At 54.3% G+C, this 27986-nt stretch overlaps 1 protein-coding gene across 1 annotated transcript; it reads left to right on the top strand.

Annotated features, from left to right (window-relative positions):
- The first annotated feature begins 35 nt into the window (after positions 1 to 35).
- On the top strand, positions 36 to 26720 carry MAP1S (microtubule associated protein 1S). Its single transcript, XM_061601153.1, has 7 exons — positions 36 to 193; positions 10152 to 10253; positions 14746 to 14828; positions 16661 to 16801; positions 17286 to 20541; positions 22003 to 22217; positions 24194 to 26720. The coding sequence occupies exons 1-7, from the start codon at positions 73 to 75 to the stop codon at positions 24347 to 24349; spliced, it is 4074 nt and encodes a 1357-aa protein (XP_061457137.1). The 5' UTR covers positions 36 to 72; the 3' UTR covers positions 24350 to 26720.
- The last annotated feature ends 1266 nt before the right edge of the window (positions 26721 to 27986 follow it).

Genomic DNA, 27986 nt, shown 5'->3' with positions numbered 1-27986 from the left:
GCGCGTGGGGCACCTTCAAAACTTGGGCTGCGGTGGGCGTGGCCAACGGACGCCTCTCAGGCGCCAGCCAAGATGGCGGCGTCGGCCGTGTTTGGCGGAGGCGGCACCGCCCGCTTCTCCCTGGTGGTCGTCTTCGGGGCCGGGGGCGGCCGCGCTGGGCTCCGCAGGGCGGTGTTGGGGGCCGTCAGAGCCGGTGAGGGAGAAAGCGGAAGTGTGTGTGGGGGAGGGGGGTGCTTCAGGCTGTGGGGAGGGGCCGGAAGTGGGGGTCTCTGATGGGGAGGGGCCGGAAGTAGGGTCTCAGGTGGGGGAGGGGCGAAGGGGGAGGGAGGGAGGGATGGAGAGAAAGGAAGAAATTGGGGGGGGGAAATCCGCGGGGTAATAGGTTCCTTTTGCAATTCCTGCGCTTTGTGTCTTATTCATTTACCTTATTCTATGGATGCATGGGCCTGTTTCCACGCATGCTTGTGCGTTCTTGTGGGTTTGCATTTCTGCTGAAAGCAATTTGCAGGAAGTAAATCTGGAGATGGGACTTTTGTCATTAATAATATCATCATCGCTTCTGCGGCATAACAGAGACAAGTCATCAGTTAATCACTCGCTGGAAATAAGTCAGAATTGGGGGAGGGGGTTGTACCTAATTTTAGCCACACCGGGAGGATCCCCACTGGGTTGTACCTTACTAAATTCTGCTCGGGGTAGACCCATTGGAATGAATGGATCTACATAAGTCATCTCACTTAACTTTAGTGAGTCTACTCTGAGTATGGCTAACTTGGGACACGACCCGTTGAAATGAAAGGGGTGCAACTCACTTGGGGCTCCTGACTTCTGTGGGTCTGTGCTCTTGAGCAGGACTGAGTTGGATGCAGTTCAGTGTATTCCCTGCCAGACGCTCAAGGCTGCAACCTGATGCGTTCTTTTCCTGAGAGTAAGAGCTGTATTGAACATTTCAGGCCTTCTGAATAAACGTGTTTAGGATTATTTAGGATGGTAACCGTCAGTCCAAGTTTAGCACAGTTCACATGGCTGATAGTTCGCTAGTTTCCTTCATATTACACATGTAAAGGAAGGTTGTTGTCTTGCATTAGTGCTTGAGAGTATGTCCCATTGGGATCGGTGGAACTTCCTTTCAGGTAAACATGGGAGAGGACTGAGTGTCAGTGAAGTGAAACAAAAATAATATGCATGCGCTCATACAATATTACACTGGGCCTAGTTCTTGTTCCTCTATTTTAAATATGTTTGATTTAAGCTCTTACCATTAAGGATTAAAATTCATGGAGCTAGCAGATCTCAGAACAGGCGGGGTTGTTTCATGTGTAATCATAGAATAGTAGAGTTGGAAGGGTCCTATAAGGCCATCAAGTCCACCCCCCTGCGCACTGCAGGAATCCAAATCAAATGGTGCTGAACTTATGAAAAAAATGAATTGGGTATATGTCTGCATGTGGCAGGAGTGGGTCTTAAGAGCAGAGCGGACTTGGTGGTGGGTGAGGAGTTGAAGCTTGTAAACTTCGGGGAATGAAAGAAGTGGGGCCTGAATGGGGAGAGGAACCTAAGTGTGGGGTGAGCCGATCCGCAGAACGATCTTGTGGGGAGCCGGTTGGAGTTGCTCTATTGAGAGGGATGTGCTGGGTTGATGTGTGGATGTGGCGGAATTAGGACGGGTGGCGTAGGGTGAGAGTGTTGTCTTGAAGTGGCTGTTCTGGGTATGCAACCCCCCTTCAAAGCATGATGGAGCCGAAGGCTGCCCCGTAAATTGGAAGGCAGGGTGAGTTTCTCATCTCTGAGGCTACTGGCTCCCCATTGGGGACCTTCTGGCCTTCACCCTTTCTGCTCTGAGCAGTTGCTAGGCCTGCACCCCTTGCTCATTTGCCCCCAAATCACTGTTCTCCTGAGCCTTGCTTGTTTTTTAAAAGGGGGAGTGCTTCGTTGTTGCCAAGGCTGAGGTGAGATCTCGAGGCACAGGTGAGGCCAGTCCCAATGCCCTTCCCTGCCTTGTGAACCCTGGATCCCATAAGGTCAGCTGGGCACCTGCTTCCTGGTGCTCTGCTGTCTTGTCAGAGCCTGGTGCATATAAGGGCCATATCGTGTGCCCAGCCTCACGGTGGTGTCCCTGCGAGTCTGTCCCCTCCATCTCTCAGCAGCCAGCATGGCCAGCGTTGACATACGATGATGAGAATTGCGGCCAGACAACATCCAGCTTCAGCTGTTCACCTGCAAAAGGATTCCATCTTTTTCCAAGAAGGGTGGCGGCGGGTATTCTCTTTGCAGCGTCCAGCTCCATCCTTGTGGTTGGGGGGGGGGAAGAACGTTAGGGTGTCCTTGCACCCACCACGGCGAGGGCATTCCACCTCTAGGGGTTGCTTTGTTTTGCTAGAAGCAGAAATAAGTTTTTTGAGGGTGGGCGGGATGGCTTCACGTTTAGATGAGAGCTCAGAATGAGACGGGGGGGGTGCAGGGAGCAAATGTGAACATAAGCAAGGACCCAGAAGGGGCCTCCAGAGGCAGGAAAATCGACTGAGACATGGGCTGGGAGGAAACTGGCACAGATACTTGATTTATATACCACTTAATCATTAGTGTTTCTAAGCCGTGACAATACACTTTATTTTTATGAGAGAGTGTAGCAAGGCCAGGTATTGAAGCGAATCTCTGTACAAAGCCGATATATTTTCGACACAAATATCCCAGGTGAGCATGGGGATTCCTTGCATTAAGTCGGCGAATAAGTCGGGCAAACAGCCGGGAAGAGAAGAGTTCTCACACTACCGTACCTGCTCATGCACGCTCCGTGGGCAGACTTCTTGCCTTACCTTTTAAACTCGTCATGACTGCATAAATCCTGTGTTAAAATCCCCCATGCTTTGTCGCTGTCGGATGAATGTATTTGTTTGGATAAATTCCCCGACATAAGCAGGCTTGTGCTTTGGCAAAGGTCTGCATTCCGTGCTTTGCCACGGGGCAGGAGGAGGAGGAAGGAGGGAGAGAGTGTGGAAGAATTTGGGGCAGAGAGAGAAATGGATGGCATATCAGTTGACCCCAGTGAGCCCTGGGGTGCCCTGAAGCATCTCGTGAGGGTAGGAGGCCTTCTGGACAGGAGGCCGTGGCCTTAGGGTTACTCTGAGTTGCTGTTGCGCTCAGGTCCTTTTCAGGAGCCTCCCCAAAGGTGGCTCTTTGGCCTGATCCTGCTACAGAGCTCTGACGTTCTCCCGTGCTTGGTGTCCCGAGGTTGAGCAGAGCCTGCCTGTGCAAAAGGCGGGAGGGGTGCCTCCAGATAATGTCACTTGCTGGGCATCGCAAGCGGGTGGAGTTGCTGCTTTGGTGCTCGGGGCCTGCTTGCGGGCGTCTCCCCTTTCAGGTGTCTGGTTGGCCCCTGTGAGAGCAGCATACTGGGCTAGAGGGGCCCCTTGGGCCTGGTCCAGCCGCTGCAGGGCTCTTCCGAAGTTCGCCAGTGGTGTTTGGCGAGGGCGCGCCAGCCTCTCTGAGATGGCGAGGCGGCTGCTTCGGGGTCCCAGGTGAAGGGTTGTGAGTCAGCCAGGGACTTGCAATGGGGGCTGCGTTGCCCTGCCCTATGCTGGAGCGGATAGGGGTAGGGTGCACGCTGTCAGGTGAAACCAAAGGCAACACCGGCTGGCATTTGAAAGAGCCTAGCAGAAGCTGTTCACTTCCTTTTAATTGCCCTCGGAGAGCAAATTGCTTTTGATTGCGCCTTCTCCGAAGGCGGCTGCTTCCCTGTAGCTGCAGGGCCTGCGTTTTGTTCCTGCGTGCAGCCGAGTCTCTTCCGCAAGGTGCAGGCGAGTCAGGAGCCAGCAACGGTGTGCACCTGTTGTGTATGTGTACGCCTCTTCTGGCTGCCTGGATGGAAGGCGCTGCTTGTGTCAGCTTGCCAGGAAGGGTTGTGTCTCCATCGTTCATCTTCTTGGTTTGACGGGGAGCGTTGGGTTGTGCGCAGGGGTTGGGCTCCTGAGAAAGTCCGCTTTGGTTTTTTAAAACAGGAAGAATAAGCCAAGGTTCTAGCTCTCGTGGTGCTGGGGAGAAAGTTGCCATTTGCCAGGGTTTGGGAGATGGGATATCCTTGGCCGAGGTTGTATCCAACTAGGTTCTAAATGAAATGAAAGAGCCTAGGTGAGTCTTGGCAGTTAATTGCAATGGGTTTCCTCTGAGTAGGACTAACACAACCGGGATGCAAGCCTCCCGGTTGCCTCCCCGTGGTCTCCATTTATGTGCCTCTCCACACGTAGTGCAGTATATTTACTTGTCTTTTGGGTCCTTCCCTGCTTCTTTTGGTGGTGGAACTTGGGAGTCACGTGTCGCCTTCCATGCACCCCCACCCCACCCATCTCGGCAGCATCTCAGCCTCCGCAAGGGAGCTCCGTCGTGGTTGCTGAGGCTGGAGCGCCCTTACTGCGGCGTCTGCCAATGTGGTGCCCTTCCATTGTCGTGGACGGCAACTCCCATCAGCCCCAGCCAGCGCAGTGCTGACGGAGGTTGTCACCGAAATCATCTGGAGGGCACCGTGTTGGCAATGGCAGACTGGCATGGAGAGGCCTCTGGCGCCTCTGACATTGTGTGTCCGTTGTCAAGTGCACACGCTGAAGAGCAATGTTGATCGCAGCAAATCATATGAACGTGGCCTCTTCGGGGCCTCTGGAACCATGAGAGCTAGCACCTTGATTTTCGTTGGATCAATGGTTTCTTGAATCCCAGGCATGGCTTATATGCCCTGGCCTGACTCTTCCTCCTCCTCCTCATGCAAAGTTGCTGCATCCTGCGGAGGGTCAGACTGGTTTCTCTAAATCCCTGCAGTAAATTGAGTTTGTGCCAGTGCCGAAGTTGCTTCTCTGATGTCATCAGCCTGGCACTCATCCAGGGCTGTTTCTTGACCGCTGGCCCATCCTTTGGGAGATGAGCCACACTGGGTCTGCAGGGCTGACTCAGGGCATGCCTGGAAGGGGTGAGGCATTGCCGGTCACTTTGGCTCCCTCCCCGACACCCCCCCCCCCGGCTGCTGGGAAGCAATGAGGGGTTGATGTGTCAGGATGCATCGTGGAGTCTTTGGCCAGAGGGGGCTTCTGGGATGCCGCAGCAGGTAGGCTTGACATCTATAAGGAGGCTTTGCTAGACCCTCCTGGACACCTTGGCCCGCTTCCTCATGCTTCTGTGGGGGTCGGGAGCTTAAAATATGGGAGGTTATCTCTCCCGAGAGCCAGTGTGGTGTAGTGGTTAGGATGTTGAACTATGACGTGGGAGACCAGGGTTCGAATCCCCACACGGCCATGAAGCTCACTGGGCGACCTTGGGCCAGTCACTGCCTCTCAGCCTCAGAGGAAGACAATGGTAAAACCACTTCTCAATACCACTTACCATGAAAACCCTATTCATAAGGTCGCCATAAGTCAGACTTGACTTGAAGGCAGTTCATATCTTTTTTTTTATCTCTCCCCAAGGCAGCCTTTATCCAACCTGGCATTCTCCAGTTTAGGACTACAGCACCCGTTGGCCCCGGCCAGCATGGCTGTTGGTGCTGGGGCTGACGGGAATTTTCATCCAAAATGTCTAGAGGGGAAGAGAGGCTGCCTGAAGCAGACGCTTGTAACTGGAGCCACTTTTCCTAGCTGTCAATGGGGTGGGTGGGTGTAATGAGCAAGGATGTTGCTCTAGAAAGGGAGCGAGACTCCTTCCTTCCGCAGAAGAATCCTGGATCTGGCCCCCGTTGTCTTGCTTACTGGACTGGATCAGTGTTTTAGAAATCAGAGTTTTAACGCAAGAAAGCTTATTTTAAAAATCGTAGCGTCTCAGTTTCAAGCAGCCAGGAAACATACATCATAAATTCTTCTGTGCCAGCTTGGCCGTCTCCCACCCGGATGGTGAGAAAACTCTCCAGGGAGCTGAGGGCTCTGGGGCCTCTCCTGTCAAAGTCTGGCCCTTCTCCGCAAAGAGCTCTGTGTTTGTGTATTGTGTTTCTCCCAGCAAAAGCCAGCAAGGAATCCTGGAGTCTGTCATCAAGTTAGGGCTGTGTTTCACAGGCCTGGAAAAATCCCAGGCACTTAAATGTTGGCAGGTGGTGTTCTCTCACTCCCTCTCTCACTCCCTCTCTCACTCCCTCTCTCACTCCCTCTCTCACTCCCTCTCTCACTCCCTCTCTCACTCCCTCCCTCTCTCCCTCTCTCCCTCTCTCACTCCCTCTCTCCCTCTCTCTCTCTCTCTCTCTCTCTCTCTCTCTCTCACTCACTCACTCACTCACTCACTCGCTATCTCTGATTTCTCCCCCTTCTAAGAGCAGAGGTGTTCAGTAGAAACTGGGTAGCTGCTCCACAACGGGACCCGTTTCTGGCTGTGGTGGCTCTTTGCATCTTTGACGCGGGTTAGTGTGTTTGTGTCCATTTGCCTTCTCGTTCTTTGAGGGAAGGTTGCGCGGAGGCTCAGTACGGCATTGCTGCAGAAGGAGAGGGCTCACCCAGCAAATGCACATTGAACCTTCCTTGGAAAGTTTCTAGTCCTCAGGAATATACAGAGGTATATTTCCTATTTCCTCTTCCTTTTTGGTGTTGATCTCTTTACAGAATTCGTCTTTGAGACCTGGGCTTAGATAGGTATAGAATCTTGTATTTTTAGAAGCAGATGGTTCTATTTCACGGTGGACAAATTGCAGCCGCCAGAACCCCCATCCCCGGGACTGTTTTCAAAAGCGCTCTACAAGTGGACCTCTGACGAGAGCGGTCTCTCTCTTTATCTGGGTGGCGAAGGGTGTCAGAAGAGAAGGATGGAGGGGGCAGCAGAAAGCGATAGAGCGGCCCCCACTTACTCCTGGCTTCTGCCCCGTCCACCACCAGCATGTAGCCCCCGACAGATTATCCCCAAAGGAATGCGGTCCTCGGCAGGGGGAAAATGGTTGCCCAGTCCTGCTCTGTGGTGCGGCCACCTCAGCGTTCTCCGTCGGCTGATGCGCTTCCGATTTCTGCCTGGCTTCCTCTACCCGGACACCAAACAGGAAGCAGCTGCAACTGACCCTCTGAGCTCAGGGCTCCTTTTTTTTTAAGAGTCTCTGTTGGCGGGACAGGACAGGGGAGACGTACGGGGCTGGCTGGAGATCCAAGAGTGTGTCCTCTCTTTCCTCCCTGTGTGGTAGCAGCAGTTTTTTAGAAGGGATCTGAGAACCGGGGGTTGGGATGGGGGGGTGTTTTAATTTATTACCCTTCTCTTTTAAGAGCCCAGAGCTCTTCAAGAGCAACACGCTTGATCCAAGGAAGCATCTATTAAAACAAAACACAACCACTTGTGAAACGGAATTAAAGAAGATAGGGCCAGTGAAATGGCTCCATCTGCAGCAGTGCCAGAGAAGAGGCCCTCAGCATTGGCTGCTCTTCTCCCCTTCCCCCCGCAAAAAAAAGGCTTTCCAGAAGATCTGGGTTTGAATCTGCTGGCAGAACGGATGCAATGATGGAGCCAGGTTGGGCTTCCCTGCAGAGGGGATTTCTGAGAAGGCCCTGCACATTGGAACCCCCCCTCTGCTTGGGGTGGTGGTGGAGGGGATTGAGGAGCAACCCCCCCTTGATCAGAGGTAGCTGTCTTGTGGCACCTTTGCATTTGTGATGGGGAGGGGGGAAAGGGCACATCTTCTATCCTAGATCTAAGTTTTCAGGTTGTATCTTTAATTTGGAAGGCCTGCAGACTCTTGACTCTCTCCTAAAGTCAGAAGCTTTTTTCCAGCCTTCCTGGCCGGAAGGTTGGTGGATATCTCTGCCGAGGGCATTTTTATAACCTTCCTTTCCAGGGGGGTGGGTGGAGGTTGAAAATCAATCCAACCGATCCATAAAGAGGTCTGCATTGCCTCCTCCTGCAACCCAAGTTTGCTTTTTGAAGTTGGGGGTTGCATCAAGTCCTCCCCCCGCTAAAGAAATCTCCTCTTGCAACCGCTGCTGAACCCTGTCCAAGGCGTCATGGGAGGTGTGTCCCGGGAAAGCGACAAAACGTGCGCCGTATAATTGGCACCCTCGAGAATGGACAGAAGCCTCTTTGCGCAGTGGCTTCACTTAAATATGGCTTGCCTGTTGCTTAAGAGTGTGCTAAACCAATCAAGGGTCTTTGCTAGTAGTTCGCCCAGCCAGTAGTGGCTTCATGACCGGTGGCTGACCGCATTGACTCACGGTTGCCATCCCAGGAGGGAAGCTGGTGCTGGCAACTTGGGGAAGTGTGTGCGGTCTCTCTGCTGTGTAACCCTCTGGATAAGCCCTCCTGCAGGGCTTATCTGCCTGCGCCATCTGAAGCCAGCTTGCATAAGAGGGGAGCCCCCAGGGACGCATGGCAAGAGCCCGAGGGACCCAGTTGCCGGCGCTGTCTTTATCTGGAGAAGCTGTGTTTTGATGCTCCGGTTTTTGTGGGCACCTTTCCTGCTGATGGGCCATGGGTTCCCCTCGGTCACAAGGTGGTTTCTTGCGTCAGCTTTTGCATTTGGGCTCCTCATTTCAAAGGCTGCCTGCCCTTCCTCCCTGCCTGAACAACAGGACCAACTCTTACGGTCCCTCCCTCTGTAAATTCACTCCATTGCCGTGAGGGGCCGCCTGGCTCTTGAATGCTCCCCCCTGTTTTGTCTGGAAAGCGGGACTGGGGGATTTGCTTGCTCAGAATGCACCTGGGCCCTTTCTCCCGCCAAAGGGATGCAGACATGTCCCTGTAAGCAGCTTTGATGGAGAGACCCTTGGGAGCCCTCGGTTGTTGTGGCTCTTCAGGGGGAGAGCCGAGTACAGCTGCAGTAAACACACCTGCACACCCAGGCCTGTTTGCGAGAGCTGCAGTCTTGCATCTTGGCTGACGTAGGTTGCGCTGGTGTTATGTAAGCTAGCAGGCCATGCTGCTGGGAGCCTTTGGGGGCCTTAATACAAGCCAGGCAGCTCCTCTCCTTGTTCTGCAGGCTGAGCAAGCCCATGGCTTCAGCTTGTGGAGTCAGCAGGGCCTGGGCGTTGATCTTTCTATGTTTGCATGCCTCCTTGCTATCGTAGGGGCTTCGGAGGGAGACTCTCTCTTGCATTGCGCTTGCTGTGTTTGGTGGTGGCGATTCTGGCACATCGCGACAAAAATATCATGATTACTTGCACAGTTGGAGCTGAATGACTTCGAAAGTTCATTCTGCTATGGTACTAAAATGACCAAATTATCATCCCATTTGTTTTGATGGAAGCTATATCTCTAATATCTTCTAATGGAAGCTACTGATTTATTTTTAAAAATGTTATTGTATTGGATTTTTTAATTGTATTATTTAGTATTATTTTGTTATTTATTGTATTTTTTATGCTATTTTATGTTCACCGCCCAGAGAGCTATTGCTAGTCGGGCGGTATATAAATCTAATAAATGAATGAAATGAAATGAAATATCTCTGAATATGTATTAAGGTTGTATTAATCAATAATATACTTCTACTAAAAAACAATGATTAAATAGAATCTTCCTCGCTAGTGATTTAAACTGTGATTTAAATCATTAAAATGGAGTCCTTCAGAGAAGCAACTTAAATCATAATTTAAACCAAATCAACCCTGTGTCAGGGTTGATGGAGGATTGGTCACGGTGACCATTGGCTGTGAGAGCAAAACAGAGCCTCCAGATCATGACGCAGTCTACCCCTAAGTGCCAGACGCTTGGAACGTAACGGCGCAGGAGAGCATCCGCCTCCACACCCTGCTTCTGAAATTCCTGGAAGCACCTGGCCACTCTCAGAACCTGGAGACTAGGCTAAGAGCAGAGGCGTCTGGTAGAAATTGGGCAGCTGCTCCACGACTGGACCCCTTTCTGGCTGTGGTGATGCTTTGTGTCTCGAACCTGGGTTAGCCCTTCTGTGTTCGTTTTTGTCGCAGGGTTTTCTGTGGCGGCCTCTAGGTTTGGGGTGGCGGTGTGTGGTGGGGAGAGCCACTAACAGGGCCTGATGAAAAATGCCAGACCCACCAAGTAACTGTGTGTCCTTCTCCCCCTCCCCCCCGGCCCCATTCCTCGGTTCCGTTCTTCCAACGGCCAAGGGCTTCCCGTCAGGTGGAATGCACAGCTGCCTCCTCTGGCTCCTGACGGCCCAGCGCTCCTGCTGCAGTTCCTCCTCCAGCACTTGAGAAGTTGCTTACCGCTTGTGCGTCTCTGTCTCCCTCTCCCTTCAGGGATCCGCTCTTGGGATATCGACCTGACCGCCTGCAACCTGGACCAGCAGCTGAAGCTCTTTGTCTCCCGCCACTCGGCCACCTTCTCGGATCTTGTGAAAGGTAAGGGCGGGTTGGCAGAGGCCGAACCGCAGCCCCTCCCTGCCCCCATGTTCATGCCCACGTCTGCCAACTTAGCGCCCTCCAGGGGTTTGAGACTTCAACTCCCATACCTCTCGAAGGCCCAGGCGGGTCTAGAGCATTCACTCTCCGACGGATGACGGTGCTGTAAGCTGTCGGTTAGCCTTTGCACGTCAGTTCTAAACGTTTCACTTTTTATAAGACCGTCGGAAGAGCCCAGCTGGATTTAGATGTGCTGGATCCGGTTCTGGCCTTCTCTTGGAAGTCCGCTTGCAAGGCACGGATGCAGCGCAGCCCCGTTCACCTGCTTATGCAGTTGGACCGTCCAGAATGCTGCCGTCGTGTCCGGATGTCCCACTCTCAGCTCTGTTGGGAATTGTAGTCCGACGCGTCTGGAGGGCACCCGGTTGGCAAAGGCTGCCCTAGGGGGCAGGCAGAGAGTAGGGGGAAGTTCATATTTTACAGAGGGGCAGGCAAGCGGGCTGGGCTTGGCAGGCTGTGAGGAGTGGCTGTCTCCTCCCTTCCATGGCAGAGCTGGTATCTCCTCTGTGTTTTGCCGTGGAAAACTAACTTTTTTAAAAAAAGTCTTACGGCAGAGACAGAATGGCTCTTGTTGGGCGCAAGGCTTTGCCGCTCGCTCCTTGCGTCAGCTGATGCACACCAGACTGACCAGGCAGCTGTTCTCTTTCCTTGGCAAGCCGGCCAGCCAGCCGGCTGGCACCTCCTTCTCCTCCCTCCCGGTTTAGGGAACTGTTGGGGGAGGGCTGCAGAGCCCTCTCCCCTCTTCCTCCCTTGCAAAACAGGGGTCCTGTGTGGGAATGCGCTGCTTGCTCTCTAGCTGCGTCAGGGTTGCATCAGGGCCCTGCTGGCTCTCAGCAGAGCTCTGCCCAGTCTTGCAACCTGCTTTCCGTCCTGCAGGGGTGTGTTTGGGGGGGAATCTGGGGCCTGGAGGTGGGGCATCTGGGGCCCTCCAAGCCTCTCTCTATCCAGCCCTTGGGACTGTCCTTGGCCTTACTCCCCTTGAGGGGTTGCTTTGCAGAGTAGCACTCGCTGTCCTCCAACAGCTCAGCCTCGGTGCTCCGGGCAGCGGGGTGGGGGGAAGGACACAGGCTGCCTTGTGCCTCCCTCTTGGATCGGGTGCTTGCCTACAAAGCTGTGCTTCGTGTAAGCAGCCCTGCCTGGCTGTGGAGGCGACTGGGGTTTCCCGGTGACCCCTGGCCAGCCCCAGGCACCCGGGGCACATTGAGTCCAGGGGGAGCCCAGCATGGGGCTCACTGGGGGGTGCTGGACTCCCGCCCTCTTCCACCCCTGCGCTCAGGAGTGAGGAGGGACGTTGGAGTCCAGCATTGTCCGGACGGGCCCCTCATTGGCCGACCTGATTCAGCCAGTTGGAAGGGGTGCCAATGGCTTCGCGGCTGAGTGTCTGGCCCCCTGGTGGTGCCCCCAACTACTTGCTGTTCAGCACCTTTTCAGCAGGGACATCTTGCGGAGATTTAATCTCCCAGCCGGTGGGTTCGGAAACCTTGGTGTGTGCATGAGCTCCTTTTCTGGGACGGCCCGTGCGGAGCTACAGTGGCAGACGCAGGAAGCTGGCCGCCCCATGAATGGATCGCTGTCTTCAGGCTGCCACAAAAGGCCTCCAGGGTCCATCTGAAACTCTTTTTAATTGCCTGGCCTTTGGCCTTTGTGCAGTCTTGTGGTCAGGAGTGGCACCTGCGTAACTTTAACAGTGGGACGCCAGTGCGAAGAGAGAGCCAGATCAGGCAGAGATCCTGTCTTCCAGCAGCTGATATCCGTCCGCGCTCTCTTGCTGCAGGCCTGTGGCCTTCAAAGGTATACTGCCTCTGGATACGGAGGTTCTTTCCACCTCATCAGCGAGACAGGCCCTCCTCTGTTCACTGGCCTGATCGCCCTCCTTGGCGTGTGGCTCTTGGAGGCTGCTCACTGCCCCCCTCCCTGTTCCATCCAGCGCAGTGTTCTTGTTGCTTTAGGGAGAAGTGAGCATGTGCCCCGTTGAGCTCTGGGTTTGTTGCCGGAGCCTCACTTCCTCAACACCTCAAAGCTGAGGCTCTTCTGAGTTTTCGGATCCAGAGCGAGGCTGCTTCTTCCCCTGGAGATGTGGCTGCTGAGGAAACAGCCGTCCCTGACTCTGGAACTCAGCTCCAGGGAGGGGTCCCCAGCGTGTGCCCAGAGGTGAATGAGTCAGGAAGTCTGACTGAACACTGGGCCGTGTTGGTCTGTTTTCACACCCTCCCCATCTCCCCGCTCCCCTGCGCCGGGTGCAGCCAAGAAGCTGCCGTGGCTGTGCTTGGATGCTCCGCCCTCAGCTCCCGAAATCTCAACTGCCTCGTTGACCGGGTAGGCCTGAGCACCTCCTGATCCCCAGCGGGCAGCATTATTCAGAATCATCCTGCCCCTGACGGTCTATTTCGAATGCTGCCAGGCGAGAGGCCTTCAGCTGCAACGTAGAGATGTGCTTGTCTGCGGCCCTCCCTCTCATCCCCAACAAGGTTTTCCACCCCTCACTCCCTAGCTTGGAGGGGGTTGAATCCCGGGCCTAGGCAGATCCTGAGCCCTCGTCTCAGCCGGCCATCTTGAGCAGAAGGGACCTCGCGCAGGTGGCTGCGTGCAGTTCTCCTTTTAAAACATTGCTAGGCCCGTTCCGGTCTCCAGGAAAAAGTAAAGGCTCTTGGTGCTTGTATAAGTTACGCAGAGTAGGCAAAAGTCTCTCTCTCTCTCTCTCTCTCTCTCTCTCTCCCCCCCCCCGCTTTCTGTTTCTAGTTGGGGTGGGAGTGAGGAGCTGTGGAAGACCCCTTCCTTCCCCCTCCCTTGGCTCAGCCCTGCTTCTGAGATCCCAGGAGGCCCTTGTCATGCACGCACATCCCCCCCCCCCCAGTCCACATCCTTGAGCTTTCCTCTGTAGCCTTCGTGGCCGTCAATGTGCTGATCACACTCGGAGATTCTCCAGGTGCTGCTGACTTGGCTGCGCAGCACAGCTGTGGGGCTTTGAACGCCCCACTTGCCCGCCTCCTCCTCCTGTTTCTCAGCCCCTCGTGTCAGCGAGTGAAAGGACGTGCCCCGCCCTCCCTCCTGTTCCCAAGCGAAGAGATCTTGGTGCTTCCCGGGGAGCCGCATCAGGAGCCCAAGGGGGTGGCGGAAACTGTCCCACGGGATTCGCTGAGTGCTTTGTGCAGGGCGGGCTGGTGCTCTGATGGCTCTGGAAGGGCAGGGAGGCTGTGCTGAGCCAGGGGAGCGGGGTAGAAGGCAGGTCGTGGTGAGTTGATATATGAGGGTGACTCATGGAGGAGGAGGAGGAGAGGTCTGTCGAGGACTGTTACCCATAATGGCTCAATGGAGCCTCCACGTTTAGGGGCAGCCCTTGCTTTGAGTGCCAGACACCTTGGGGGGGGTGAGAGCCAGGGAGGGCTGTTTCCTTCTGCTTGTGGTCTTCCAGGACTCGTCTGTTTGCCCCCCCCCGTTAAAACCAGATGGTAGACTAGCTGAGCTTTTGGCTTCCTCTAGCAGGGCGAATCTTTCTGTTCTTAAAGTGGGGGGTCATGCAACAAAACGTTGCAGCGTGGAATGCTCCTGGTCATGGTGCCTGTCATGCCCCTTTTCACAGGCCTCCGTTCCATTCTACCCATTCCCCCTGTTTTCTGGCTGCCTCCCCACCCAGTGTCCTGTGGCTGCTGAGCTTGCTCAGTCCTCACTGGGTCATGTCCCCTCTTGTTTTTAGAAGCTTTTTTTATTTCTGGAAACAGTGGGGCTGTCTCAAAGGACTCTTTTGGCTGCATAAGGATTGGCACGGGGAAAACGAGTTTGTTATCGGTATATACCATTGGTGGGGAGCTGGTTCCCCTCGAGGTGTTGCCGGACTCCGTCTCCCAGCAAGCAGCCTGGCAGTCAGGCCAGAGGATGATGGGAGCTGGAGTCCAGCCACATCGGGAGGGTCACCCTGGCATGGGGGAGGAGGGCTACTGTTGGAGGAGGCAGCCCAACCTGTTGGAATCTTCTGAAGACTAGGTGCTTCACTGCCATCTTCTGGGAGGATGCAATACTGCAGCTGAGCAGCCCAGCTGCTGCTGCTCCTCTGTGTTAAGAGTTTTTGTGTATATGTGTGTGTATATAGAATATTGAGCGAAGCGCAGAAATATTTAATATTTGAAATAATAGTGTAACACCAGTTAAAAGAATAAAGAAACAAGGTTTATTACTGCAAAGAGGCAGCCATGCAGCTTCCACTCAGGGAGCCATGACTAACTGAGAACAAAGAGTGGAAGGGAAGGAAGGAAGGGGAGGAGCAAAGCCTGTAAAAACAACAAACATTTTAGAGGCGGAATCAGCAGAGGGAAGAACAGATTGCCTTTCCATTGCCCCACACTGGTTCAGGACACTTGTAACATGCGTTGGCACTTTACTCCCAACGCTTTGGGATTCCCCCTTTCAACTCTGCCGCCTCTTCTGTCCTCCCCAGGTCAGCGCGCCCTCCACCACCGAGGAGACATCCTGGAAACGCTGGTGTTGCTCAACCCGTCCGACAAGTCCATCTCTGACGAGGTGAGTGAGGTGGGGGTTGGGCACGCTGGCGGGGACAGTCTTGCTTGGCGCAGAGGCGTGCTTCAGAACGGGCCACTCCGTATGGCGCTGGGCGGTGTGCTTGGCCCTTGTGGTAGGCTGGCACTCCTGTGGGGAGAACTGTGAAGCTGATCTGGAAAGCTGGGGGGTGGGGCGAAGGGGAGGAACTACGGAGTCCTGCAGGGCACTGCTCGACAGAAGGCAAAGTTGGCCTGTGATGGGCATAGCAGTCACTTTGGTTTGCCAGCACCTGTTGGCCCTTAGCAGGGAAGGGCCATAGGTCAGAGGCCCAGGCCCTGGCGGCATCCCCAGTTAGCGTTGGGAGAGACCCTCCACTGCCTGAAACCTTGAAGAGCCTCTGCCGGCCAGAGTAGACAGCACTGAGCTAGATGGACCCAGTGGTCTGACGTGGTTTAAGGCAGCTTCCTCCGCTCCTCTTGAAATCAGGCCTTGATTCACCGTCATGAGGGCCGGACACTTGCTTTATATTGAATCCAGCCCGGTATCATCTTGGCTCTCTCTGGTTGGTTGGATTGATGGATTAATCCCTCCTTTTTAAGGTCTAAGCCCTTGCTCGGTGGTTAAAAATGGTATGGACCATTGACCCATGAGATTCCCTTAAGAAGTCAGTGGACCAAAGCAACAGTCTCAAAGCCTCGACCAACGATGGGGCTCTATGTATTTCTTTTGAGAGAAGAGGAGAGTCCCCAAGGCTCTTCCAAAATATAGGCCCTTCCCTCCTCCCCCCCACTGTGTGAAGGATGTCAGCGTGAGAACCCTTGTGAGGAAGATGTCTCAGAAACTCAAGGCCTGAACAGCTTGGTCTGTTTGCAGAGAACAGCCTGATAATGCCAAAGCATTTACGGTTTCACTGGTTATCACAGATCCTGGACCTGAAAACGCAGCCAGCGCGTGGCTGGTCGAGTGTTGGCGTGGCACAGTCCACACGCCTGCCTTCCAACACCCTTCCAGCTGCGTTCTGGACCAACTTAGTATTTGGAACGTTATCTCTACCCTGACTGGCATCCACTCTCGGGTTTCGGTCAGGGGACATTCCCAGCCCTACGTGGAGATGCCGTTGGGGGTTGAGCCTGGGACCCTCTGCATGAGAAGCAGATGCGCTGCCCCGATCTGCAGCCCTCCCCCCCCTCCAAATATCGTCTCACCTAGACAACTTTGATCATCTAGCCTGGCTTGTACATATTTGGGAGGGATTATTGGGGGGGGTGTAGCTCCTAGTATAGTTGTTTTAATTAATTAACTAATGATGCTGTTTTGGGAGTTTGTATTTTGTATTTGATTCTTAACTCACAATGGTTATGTTTAAGAGAATACTTTTATTCTGATAATTATGCTGTTTTGAATGTTTTTTTATATGTGGCTTGAATTTGTAACGTTTTAACATTTTGTGATGTTTTGTTCAGTGTTTTCATCTAGGTTGTGAACCGCTTTGAGATTTGTTTTCCAAATAATGTAAAGCGGTATAGAAATGATATAAATAAATAGATAGACAGATAGATAAAGTGTGTGTGCGTGTGTGCAACACTGATGCCAGCTCTGCTTCGCAGCCTCTAGCAGGGAAGAGACCCCATCTCTCTGTCTTGCATCCCTGTTGGCTGGAGGTGTGGGCCGGGCCCTTCTGCGTGCAACCCAGTGACCTATCCTCCTCTCCGGATAAGGCCAGAAAGCCTCGCACTTGACTCTGTTGATGGGAGGCTGACTGGAGGTGGACTCCAAATGAATGGGGAGCTGTGAAGCAGGCAGTGCCTGATTCTCTCTCTCCCTCTTTCTCTCTCTGCACCCTTCCCTTCTAGCTCCGCAACCTGGTCACTGACCCTTCACGGCACAAGCTGCTGATCTTTGCCGGACCCTGCATAGAGGAGACTGGGGAGCTGGTGTTGCAGACAGGCACCTTCTCCTTGCAGGACTTCATCCAGATCTTCGCTGACAAAGAGGTGTGTCTCATAAGTGGCCTGGAGTCGGGGGCGAGCCGTGACGTAGCCCAGTTTGCCGACGACGGTAAATTACTTAGGGCGGTGAAAGCAAAAACGGGATAGCGGAGACCCCCGTAAGGATCTCTCCAAGCTGGGCAAACGGGTGTGAACGTTTCAGCATAAGCCAGTGCAAAATGGTGCACATAGTGGGAGGAAATCCTGGTGCGGACTGGCAGGCACTGAGCAGGAGCAAGACCTTGGGGTCGCTGCGGATATCTCGGTGAAGGTGTCGGCCCGGTGTGCGGCAGCTGTGAAGAAAGGCAATGTCCACCCTAGGGATCGTTAGGGAAAGGGTTTGAAAATGAAACTGCTAATACCATAATACCATCTTCCAAATCTGTGGGGTGACCACATTTGGAATACCCTATACAGTTCTGGTTGCCTCACCTCAGAAAGGATATTGCCTTGCCCCCTCCCTATCGCCTGTTTCTCTCTTTCTTTGCAGGTTGGGGAGTTCCTCAGCTCTGCAGACCCCTCTGCCAAGTCCAGCCTGACCGTGGTCTGCCCAGACTTCGGGGAATGGAAGCCTTCCCGGCTGGACCAACACAACCTCCTGGATTTCATCGACCTGCACTTCAACCCTGGCTGCCTGCTGCCCGAGATGGAGGGCCTGCAGGAGTTCATCGAATACCTGTCAGAGTCCCTGGATCCCCCATCTCCGTTTGACCTCCTGGAGCCCCCCAGCACGGTCGGCTTCCTGAAGCTGTCCCGGCCCTGCTGCTACGTCTTCCCCGGAGGGAGAGGCGACTCTGCTTTCTTCGCGGTCAACGGCTTCAATGTCTTGGTCAACGGCGGCTCCAACCCCCAGTCGTCCTTCTGGAAGTTGGTGCGTCACCTGGACCGGATTGACGCCATCTTGGTGACCCACCCTGGGACCGACAGCTTGCCCGGGGTGAACAGCCTGCTGCAGAGAAAGCTGGCCGAAACAGAGGAAGACCCCTCCTCCTCGCAGGGCTCCCAGAACGACGACTGGGTGAAGAACCTCATCTCGCCGGAGCTGGGCGTCGTCTTCCTCAACGCCTCGGAGAGGCTGAAGGCCATCGAAGGAGACTCCAGCGTGCTGAAGAGCTGCGACGAGGCCAGCTTGACTCTGCAGTACCTGGAGAAGCTGGGCGTTAAGCCCCGTCCGCTCTGCAGGGACGTTGGCCCGAAGGCAGAGCCCACCATCCTCTTCCAGAAGATGGGCGTTGGGCGCTTGGACATGTACATACTTAACCCGGTGAAAGGGAGCAAAGAGCTGGAGTTCTTGATGCAGGATTGGTGTGGGAACGGATACCCCAAAGGGCTGGAGCTGCCCCTTCAGTGCCTGACCTCCATCTGCGCCCTCCTGGTCTGGCACCCGGTCAGCCCCATGGAGAAGATCGTTCGGGTCTTGTTCCCAGGCTGCACGCCCCAGAGCAAGATCTTGGAGGGGCTGGAGAAAGTCAAGCACTTGGCATTCCTGAGGCATCCGGTTGTCACTCAGAAGGACTTGGAGTCTTCCTCCTCCTCCTCGACTACTGCCACCCCTCAAACGAAGCAGAAGAGGGTCGGGAGCCAGGAGAGTCTCAGGTCTAGCTCTAGGCAGAGCCTCACGGAGCCAAGCATGCCTGTTTTCAAGGAGAGGAGGGAGCTGAAGCCGGCCAGCGCCAGGGACCGGCCCAAAGCGCCCAGTGAGACCTCAAAGGGCAGCGTGGAGGAAGAGAGGACCAAAGAGGCCCGGTCTAAGGTGGAATCATCCTCCGCTGAGATGCCCAAGCAGGACGTGCGGCCCAAGCAGTCGAAGGAGAAGCCAGTGGCCAAGAAGGACATGAAGAAGGTGCTGCCGAAGGATGACGCTGCCCAGGGGAAGCTGCTGAAGAGAGAGGGGAAGGCGGATCCCCCCAGGAGGGAGGTGGGAAAAAAGGAAGAAGCCCAGAAAGATGGGAAAGTGGAGGAGAAGGCGGCAAAGCTGCCGGTGAGGGACCTGCGGAGGACTGCGAGCGCGGAGGCGAAGAGGCCCCCAACCAGGGTGGGCAGCTTCAAGAAGACTCTTCCCAGCCTCAAGAAAGAGATGGACAGGCCCAAAAGCAAGGCGTTGAAGGAAGCGGCCCACAAGCTGCCCAGCAGCAGCACCAGGGGAGGAGCAGGTGGCCTTCTGGATGGGTCTAAGTTATTGCCAGAGAATGGGGCGCAGGAGAGGGTGAGGGGGGACTCCCGGCAGGGGGCACCTGGGGCGGAGTTGACTGATGAAGGCATCACCACGGCAGACAGCGAGCTGGAGCCCTCGCCACTGGAAAGTGTGGGTTGCCACAGGAATGGCATGGAGCCCACCCAGAATGGCAGCCTGGGCATGGGGGCTGATCCAGAGAGCCCCCAGCCTTTCCGGTACCTGGAAGCCAGCTCCCCACTCAAAGGCTTCGGCCCCCCGTCCCCATTGGCCAAAACTCCCAAGAGTGACCGGAGCGCCATCTTCGAACTAGCCCCCATGGACCTCCACACAGGAGGGCTCAACCACTGCCCTGATGCCGAGGAAGCTTGTGGCAGCTCCGAAGAGAAGACCCTCGAAATGATGTCCTCCTCCAGCTCTGCCCCGGCCAGCGCAGGCCACACCCCCTTCCACCAGTCCCCCGCCGAGGACATTGTCATGGCCGAGGAGCCGGCAGCCGTGGCTAATGCCTGGAGACCTGACAGTTCTGGCACCGGGGCTCGGCCGTCGCGGGATAACTCCAGCTCTTCCCAAGAGAGGCCGTCGAGGGGGCTTTCCCCCAGTCTCTTCCGGGATGACGCTCCGGACGTGTCGCCCACCATCACCACTCCCTCCTTGCCAGCCGAGGTGGGGTCTCCTCACTCCACCGAGGTGGACGAGTCGCTCTCCATGTCCTTTGAGCAGGTTCTGCCGCCCGTGAGTGAGTTCCAGGAGGACGTGGATGGCCTCGGGGCGGGGGGCCTCACCCCAGAGCCGGAGGCTGCGGTTGGCAAAGGCGGGATGTCCCTGCCTGTCCGGCCCTGCCACCCCAACCCACAGCGGTTGGATGGCCACGTCTTCCCCAGCTGTGGCCGCCGTTCCGACTCCCCGCATGACGTTGATCTCTGCCTGGTGTCGCCGTGCGAGTTCGAGCACCCCAAGTCCGAGCGGTCTCCTTCGGTCAACTTCAGCCCCCGGGAGATGTCCAACAGCAGCGACTTCTCCCAAGAGCTGGCCAAGCCCTTGGGTCACAGGAAGGCCCCCCGGGGCCGCAAGCCGCACCCACTTGTGGATGAGACCCCACCTACGTCCTTCAGCGAGTCGCTGCCCACCCTCTCGGACTCTGACATCCCGCCCGCCACAGAGGAGTGCCCTTCCATCACGGCCGATGGCGGGCTGGACTCGGACGACGACCCTGAGAGCCTGGCTCGGGCCCGTGACCCTCTCCCGACCCCCCTGAAGGACCCCCGCCCCCTACCTGCCCAGCCAGGCATTTGCATGGTGGACCCCGAGAGAGAAGGGGCGGCCAAGGTCAAGAGGACGCCTACGCGGGTGGGCTCCGCGCCTCCCAAAGCAGACACCTCCAAAGCCACCACTCCAAGCAGCAGGGCTGCCAAGCCTTCTTCGGCCAGTTTGGGGGAGAGAGCCCGGGGGCCCCCCCTTGGCAAAAGCGATCCCTCAGCCTCCCGCGCTAGTGGGGATAACCGAGTGGGCTCCTGGCAACGGGGAACAAGCAGCAGGCCACCCTTGGGAGCAGGCAGAGTGTCTCCGGCAGGTATTGATGCGTCGTCGTCGTTTAGTGCTAGTCATCAGTCTCTTAATACCAGCGGCTCCCAAACTGTGGCCTGTGAGTTGCATTCAGGTGGACAGCGGCGTGTCCGCATTAACCTTCCACATTGGCTTTGAATTGTGTTTTTATTGCAATATGAAGAGAAGCAATGGAAATACGATTGAAAACTGTGCAGCATCCCACACGGTGCGTTACGGTTGCTCCAAGAGGCAGAAAAACCGTTGAGTGGCTCAGCAAGACCCTCAGCGACGTTCCAGTGGCCTGTGGGGGAAATAGTTTGTGAACCACTGCGTTGTACAATAAGTCTCAAAGCGACCAGGCAGGTTAAAAATCAACACATGGAAACGATTCAAAACTAGAAAAAAATTAAAACAATGCAGAATTTGTAAAATTATGCAGGCCCGGGGGGGGGAGAAATCAAAATTGTTTGTCTCTGTGTGTGTGTTTTTTTCTTTGTGTATTTCTGGGTTTTTTTCCAGAAAAACAAAAAAAGCTTTGGAAAAAAGGGAAAAAACCCACATATTTTTCCTAAATACGTACTTGACATACATGCTAAAAGCCGTCCCATCAAAACATTAAAATATAAACGGCTATAATTTAAAAACCCAGTAGAGCAATCCCACTGAAACAGGAGCCTTGAATCAAGGGGATACTGAGAGTGAACCCCTTGAAATTAAAGGACCCAAGTTAGTCATGTCCATTGTGTTCGGTGGGCTTACTCTTGAGTAGAACCAGCATTGGAAGCAGCCGGCGCTCTCTTCCGCCCTCCTTCCAGGCAAGCGAGGGGACAATTTTCCCAAGTCTGCATCTGTATTGAATTGTGGTTTTTTTAAGGCCTTTTGTTTTTAAGACTTTTTTTCTGTGCTTTATCATTTGTTGCCTCCCTGGGCTCCCTTTGGAAGGAAGGGCGGGATATAAATTTAATAAATAGAATCAAAAGGCACAGTAACAGTTGTACAGCAGGATGGGGTGCGTGGCCTGGGGGGAGAGTCAGTGTGTTTTGGAGTGGAGATACGGCCTGGGCAAAGTCTCAAGGGCCGAATGGAGAGGTCTGGGGGCCGCATTTGCCCCCTGGGCCTGAGGCTCCCCACTCCTGTGCTGAGTTGATGGAAAAGCCTTGCCCAGCGGAGCAGGGTAGGACCCCCAGGTGTCCGTGGTAGGGGCTGGCTGAACTTTGTTGTTCTGTCAGCGTTTTTAAGAAGACAGCCTTGAAGGTGGCACCTTGCAAGGACCAGCCCCCCCAAAGTTGCAAAAATGGGAGTTAGTTTTCTACTTCCTCGAAGCCCTCCCTCGGGCTGGCTGTCAGTGAACAGGGGCTTATTTAAAAAAACCCACCTAAAAGGGTTAGGAATACGGTTTGAATGCAGTAAACGGTAGACTGCCTGAAAACTGCACCCTCGCTCCCCTTGCCTGAGCATCACCCGGCCATCTCCCCCCTTTCTGCAGGCACCAGGGCTGCCCCTCCGCACGCCCCCGTCTACTTGGAGCTGGCCTACATCCCCGGCTCCTCGAGTGCCCAGCGAGTGGACGAGGACTTCTTCCGCCACGTTCGGTCCCACTGCTACGTCATCAGTGGCGAGGACCACATCAAAGAAGGCGTCATGAGGGGCATTTTGGACGCGCTGTTGGCGGGGAAACACCACTGGCCGCCGGACACTCAGGTGGGCTGGGCAGGGGAGGGAGCAGGGTGGGCACGGGCGCAGCGCAAAGAAGCATCTTTCATCCTAAAGTGATGACATCGGGCATCTTGCCACTCTTGGGGCCTGGCTTTGCCGCTGGGCGGTGACCGGCTTCGTTTCGATTCGGTGGCAACATTTATGCTTGGAAATACCACGGATCGGTGGCCCATGACCTTCCTTCAGGCGGTTGAAAACATGCCCGCATTAAACATTCCAATTGATTTTTTAAAATTGCATTATTCACTGCTCCTTTCTTCTGTATTGTGGCTTGATTGTATTGCAGCCGGGATGCTACAGAGCTGCAAAGTGTAATACAGTCACAAAAATGAAAGAAGCCATGAAGACGCAATTTTAAAAACTCACATGGCATCTGGATTAAAAATGCCAGAGCTGGCAGAAAAAATCTGTAAGTGATCCGCCAAGACCCTCAGCAATTTTCAAGTGGGCTGTGGGGGGGGGGGGACTGGTGTTGATGCATTGTGCCACCTGCGGGATCGAAGCCTTTTGTGCCGAGGTGGCTTCCTAGCAGTGCTCTGTTTGCTCCTGAGCAGACCAGGGCAGCATCCAGAAGGCTTTGGCCGCTGGGCGTGTTGGAAACCCTCCCTCCAGCCTTCCTCCCTCAAAAGCAACAATGATATGTTCAACCAAGGAGAATTCCAGGCTCTGTTTTTAATGGGCGTCATTTGCTTTTGGTGACTTCTGGGTTCATAAGTCAGGTTGGGGTGTCTTGCCAACAAATGGGGTTGGGGTAAGGCAGGAAGAAGTCGGAGCCCTGTAATTGGGATTTGGTTACAGCTTGGTAAGAGGGAAGGCAAGACTGCTTTTAAGAGCATGAGAAGAGCCTGCCGGCTCAGGCCAGAGGGGGCCCATCCAGTCCAGCCTCCTGTTCTCATAGCGGCCAACCAGGTGCCCATGACAGGAAGCCCACAAGCAGGACCTGAGAGCAGGAGCATATGATTCCCACCAGCTTAGTAATTCACTGGCGTCCTGCCTCTCACCGTGGAGGCAGAGCATAGCCATCGTGGCTACTAGCCTGATCCTCCGTGAATTTGCCTAATCCTTTTTATAAAGCCATCTAAGTTGGCAGCCGTCGCTGTCTCTTGTGGGAGCAAATTCCAAAATTTAACTGTGTGAAGAAGGACTTTGGTTGGGGAACTTTAAAGAGGTGTGGGGGGGTGAGAGATGGGCGGCTCACAGCTTTTTTTTTTTTTTTTGCGATGGTCACATCGCAGAAAAGCTTGCAGGACATGCCATGTCAAAGCAGAACACCAAAACCTATGCATAGTTTAACTATTCCCTGTGTGAAGAAACCCTTTCTTTTGTCTGTCCTGAATCTTCCAGCGTCCAGCTTCGTGGGTTGTCCCTGAGTGTAGCGTTATGAGAGAGGGAGGAGAAAACACGTTTCTCTATCCACCTTCTCTGCGCCATACACAATTTTACACGCTGCTCTCATGTTGCCGAGAGCCAGTGTGGTGTAGTGGTTAAGGTGCTGGACTACGACCTGGGAGACCAGGGTTCGAATCCCCACACAGCCAGGAAGCTCACTGGGTGACCTTGGGCCAGCCACTGCCTCTCAGCCTCAGAGGAAGGCAATGGCAAACCCCCTCTGAATACCCCTTACCACGAAAACCCTATTCATAGGTTGCCATAAGTCGGGGTCGACTTGAAGGCAGTCCATTTCCATTTTCAACATGTCGACTTTGCGGCCTTTCAGGTAGAAAACTGATTTGAATCACGTCGCCTCTGACTCGCCTTTTCCTTAAACGGAAAAGGCGCAAACGCTGCCAGCCTTTCCGGAGGGACTTGGGCTCGGTAGAGCAGGGCAACCCAGAGCTCTGGATGGCCGGGTAGTGTAAGAGGGTGCCTTGTTGCGCTGATGGGGGGGAGCAGCTGTCGGGCCAGCCCGAGGCGGATGGAAGCTAACCCCAGCCTCCCGCTGTCCGTCGTGTCCCTTCCAGGTGACCTTGATCCCAACCTTTGACTCGCTGGTCATGCACGAGTGGTACACGGAGACGCTGGAGCGGCAGCAGGAGCTGGGCGTCACCGTCCTCGGGAGCAACAGCACAGTGGCCATGCAGGACGAGACCTTCCCAGCCTGCAAAGTGGAGTTCTGAGTTGGGGCCGGCATCCGTTCCTGAGCCGGGCGGCGCTTTGGACCAGGCAGAAGTTCCCCCCACCCCGGTCCTCTCTCCCTTGGCCCGCTGGCGAAGGGAGAGGCTTCCCTCTTTGGGGCGCGCCCCCCTGCAGATGCATCTCAGCGCTTGACAGGGGCGGCGGACAGAGGGCAGGTGAGGGCTGGGGACCTTTTTCTTTCCTTTCCACCCCCCCTTTCCAAAGGCCCTCCAGCAAACAGCACCCACTCTCTGCCCGATTTGTCTGCATGCTCACTCTGGCCAAGCGCTGAGAGGGAGGTAGCTAGCGGATTTTTTTGGGGGGGGGAGGTGGCTGGGTTTGGAGTTTGGCAGTCGCTTGGCCAAGCTCTCCTGACAGGCAGAAAGCAGGTCCTCCTGCCCTTGGCTCCAGGGCCAGGCAGGTGGCGCTGTGGCCTCTTCCTGCACTTTCAGCTGTTGATGTTCTGCAAGGGAGACTCATGACCTTCCTAACTGTAACCAGGATGCAGGGCTGGAATGTGTGGGGGGGGAGGGACGTGTGAGTTTTGCTGCCGACCCTTGCCAGAAGGGGTTAGGTGGAGCGGCTCCCAGATGACCGCTCGTTTGGAAGGGGTGCTCTGCCATGTTGCCGTTCCCTCCAGCTCACATCTCCCATCATTTCTCTGTAGGGCTTTTTAATTGTTGTTGTTATTATTTTAAGTGAAACAAGGTCTTTTGGTGTGGGGCCAGGCCACATCACGGAGCAGGAGGCCGTGTGGCTTGTTTTGAGAGAGGGCCTTGGTTGCCACCCGTTCCGGATCCTAATGGGGAGTGTTTTTCCCCAGCTTGGGACGCCAGGCCTTCTGCAGATTTTCTGCACCTCTCAGCCTCCCCAAAGGCAGCCCCTCCTTCCTTTAAAAAGTTCCCAGGAAGCTTCAACAGCTGGGCATCTTTTCCCCGCAAACCCCCTTGTGGATGCCAGCTGTGTCCTTCCTTTGTCCGCTGGAATTGAAAGGAAGGCAGCCTCTGCTGGTGCGAGGCAGAAGCCCCATTCTGGAGGTGACCATCGTCGCTGTCGGAAGGGTCTGCCTGCCTGCTTGCATTTCTGTGGATCTCCCCTAATCTTAGGCTCTCCATCTAAACTCCCGGCCCCAGTGGTTTAACTGCCTTTTAAATCCGGCCTGTCCCGCAGATGTTTAGGGCCTGGAGCTTTAACATCTTCTCTGGAGGGTTCAGAGCAAAACGCCACGTGGAACTAACCTCTTGGAGTTCACACGCTACCTTTTACCCCCTGCCTCTTCCAAACAACACACTCCCCAGATTTTCTTCTACCTCTTTATGTTGAAAGCCAGCTCTGTGTGTGCGTGCATTTTGTTTTTCCTCTGTATGTTTTAATCCTCGAAGACTACTCTGTGAAATCCAGCCAAAGCCCCCCCCCAATCCCCTCTGAAAAAAATCCTCCCTTCTGGTTGTTCCCCTCTGTTCCCCCTGATGTTTTTTGAGGGGGGGCTTCCCTTAATATTTGAAGGAACGCTGGGGGAAGCCCCCCTTGCAATGTGACACTAAACTTTTTTTTTTAAGGAAGGAAAAGCTGAGGGGGATTTCCCTTAAAAGTGAATTTTGTATTTTTTTCTAAAAAAAAAAAAAAAAAGGAAAAAGAGAAACTGTTAATGTATTGAAGGTTTGTTTTTCTTTTAATTTATAGAATCGCCTGTTAGGGGGTGGTTATTTATCCCAGCTAGGCAGAGCAACCGGACGGAAGGGGTACGGCATGATGACATTGCCGCCATCCCGTCCCCCTTGTGATCATCCCACCTGCCTGATTGGGACCGGCCCTCTGTTTAAATACTTGTGTGATGCGTGTTTTAGAGCAGGCTTTCCCCAACTCGGCACCCCCCCCTCGTGTTTTGGAGTGCAGCTCCAACCAGTCCTCAGCCACCAGCCTTTCTGCATGACGGCCGGGCTCCCGTTAGCCCCGCTGTGCTGGCTGGGGTGATGGGAATTGCGGGCCAAAATATCTGGAGGGCGCAAGGTTGGCAAAGTCTGGTTTAGAAAAAGTTTTTATGTGTGGGAGGCGGGGGGGGTAACCTGGGAATGTTTTTGCCACCTTTAGTGCTTTATATACCTGTTTTCAAGAGCCAGCAGGTTAACAGTGGAAGAGGTGGCTGACCCCCACCCCTCGTTGCAGGAGGCTGAGCCCTTGTCTTTGTGCGCTCGGGCTCTCTGCCACCCCAAACTGTAGGGGGAAAACAGAAGTTGTGTTGTTGTAGCCGTTGACACACTTAAAACTGTGCGACACACTCGTTGCGTGCATATCCACATCCACACACACATATATATGAATGCAAACACTGTGTTGAAACCTATTGGGAAATAAAACCATTAAAAGAGATAAGTAGCTCAGCCTCTGTTGTTGTCTTGTTTGTGTGTGTGTGTGTGTGTGTGTGTTCCACACTCGGTCTCCCTCTTGCCCAGAGTCAAACTTGATGATGCATAGCCTTTTGGCCCTTACTAAGAGTATCCTTTTTTGTCTGCAGCTGTGGCCGCCTGGGTATCGGGGTGAAGGGCGGCGTCTTCGTGTGGGAGAGAGAAACTCCCCTTAATCGTTGGCCCTAAGGAGCAACCCTTAAAAAAAAAAAAAAAAAAAGCTAAAGGGTTTGGAGGGCTTTCTAGTTTGGAAGCAAGGGGACGCAGGGCAGGTATGAAGAGAGTGGCGCAAAATTCTGCCCAGTGAGGACAGACTCTCCTCTCGGTAAATTGCTGGGATTGGCAGGTACCAGATCCAAAAATGCACAAAGTTCTTTATAACGCAGAATGAAAACTGTTCTTGAAGCCTTTTTCACCCTGCAAAGCCACCTCAGCACTTTCTGTTCTTCCTTTCTTCTGAGATTTCAGCAAGTGCCGCTGCTCCTGTCCCCTACCCTGGTGGCTGTGAGGTCTAGAAACTTGCGGCAGGGTTTTGAATGTGGTGAGAAGGCTGGTGGTGCCTCTGTTCCTTTCCAAATTCTCGCTTCATGGCCACAGTCTGGTGCTGCTGCTGCGTCCTTGGGGCTAATTGGAAATCAGGGCGCCTCTTTTTCTGCCGCACAGAATGTTTCCTTGGCAGCTGTATCCCTTTTGGATGCTTCCAAATACTTTCACGTATGGGACGACTTGCAACTTTCCCCAAATATAGCTGTCATTATTCCTGTTGTTGTTCCATTTAATTGCCAAGGTGGCTAAACGCACATCATTAAAATACTGAATGGAACAATTTCATTGAAATATCCATTTAAAAAGGTCACTAAAACAAGCCCATTAAAGCAGCACAATTAAATTAAAAAAGAGGTAAAACAGCAATCAAAGCAGGAGGTTCGAGTCAGGAGAGTGGAGAAATGCTTGTCTGGGCAGGCGTTTTCCAGAGCCGGCGGCATGCCAATGCTGATGAGGGGGCTCTCGTATTTCAGTGCGAGCATGCCCTGGGCCCACCATGGAAGAAGCCCAGCTCCGTATTACACGGAGTTGATAATCATCAGGCCCCCACAAAGCTAATCCTACCCCTAAAGTCAAATGGAGCTAGCTGGGGCTGGGGGAGCCATCATAGCCTAGTGGTTAGAGCTCCTGCTTTGCACACAGAAGGTCCCCGGTTCAATCCCCCAATGGCATCTCCGGATAGAACTGT

This window comes from Rhineura floridana, chromosome 18 (genome assembly GCF_030035675.1).
Source record: "Rhineura floridana isolate rRhiFlo1 chromosome 18, rRhiFlo1.hap2, whole genome shotgun sequence".
Lineage (NCBI taxonomy): Eukaryota > Metazoa > Chordata > Lepidosauria > Squamata > Rhineuridae > Rhineura > Rhineura floridana.
The sequence above is the reverse complement of the archived record's forward strand: the minus strand, read 5'-3'. Positions and strand labels throughout refer to the sequence as shown.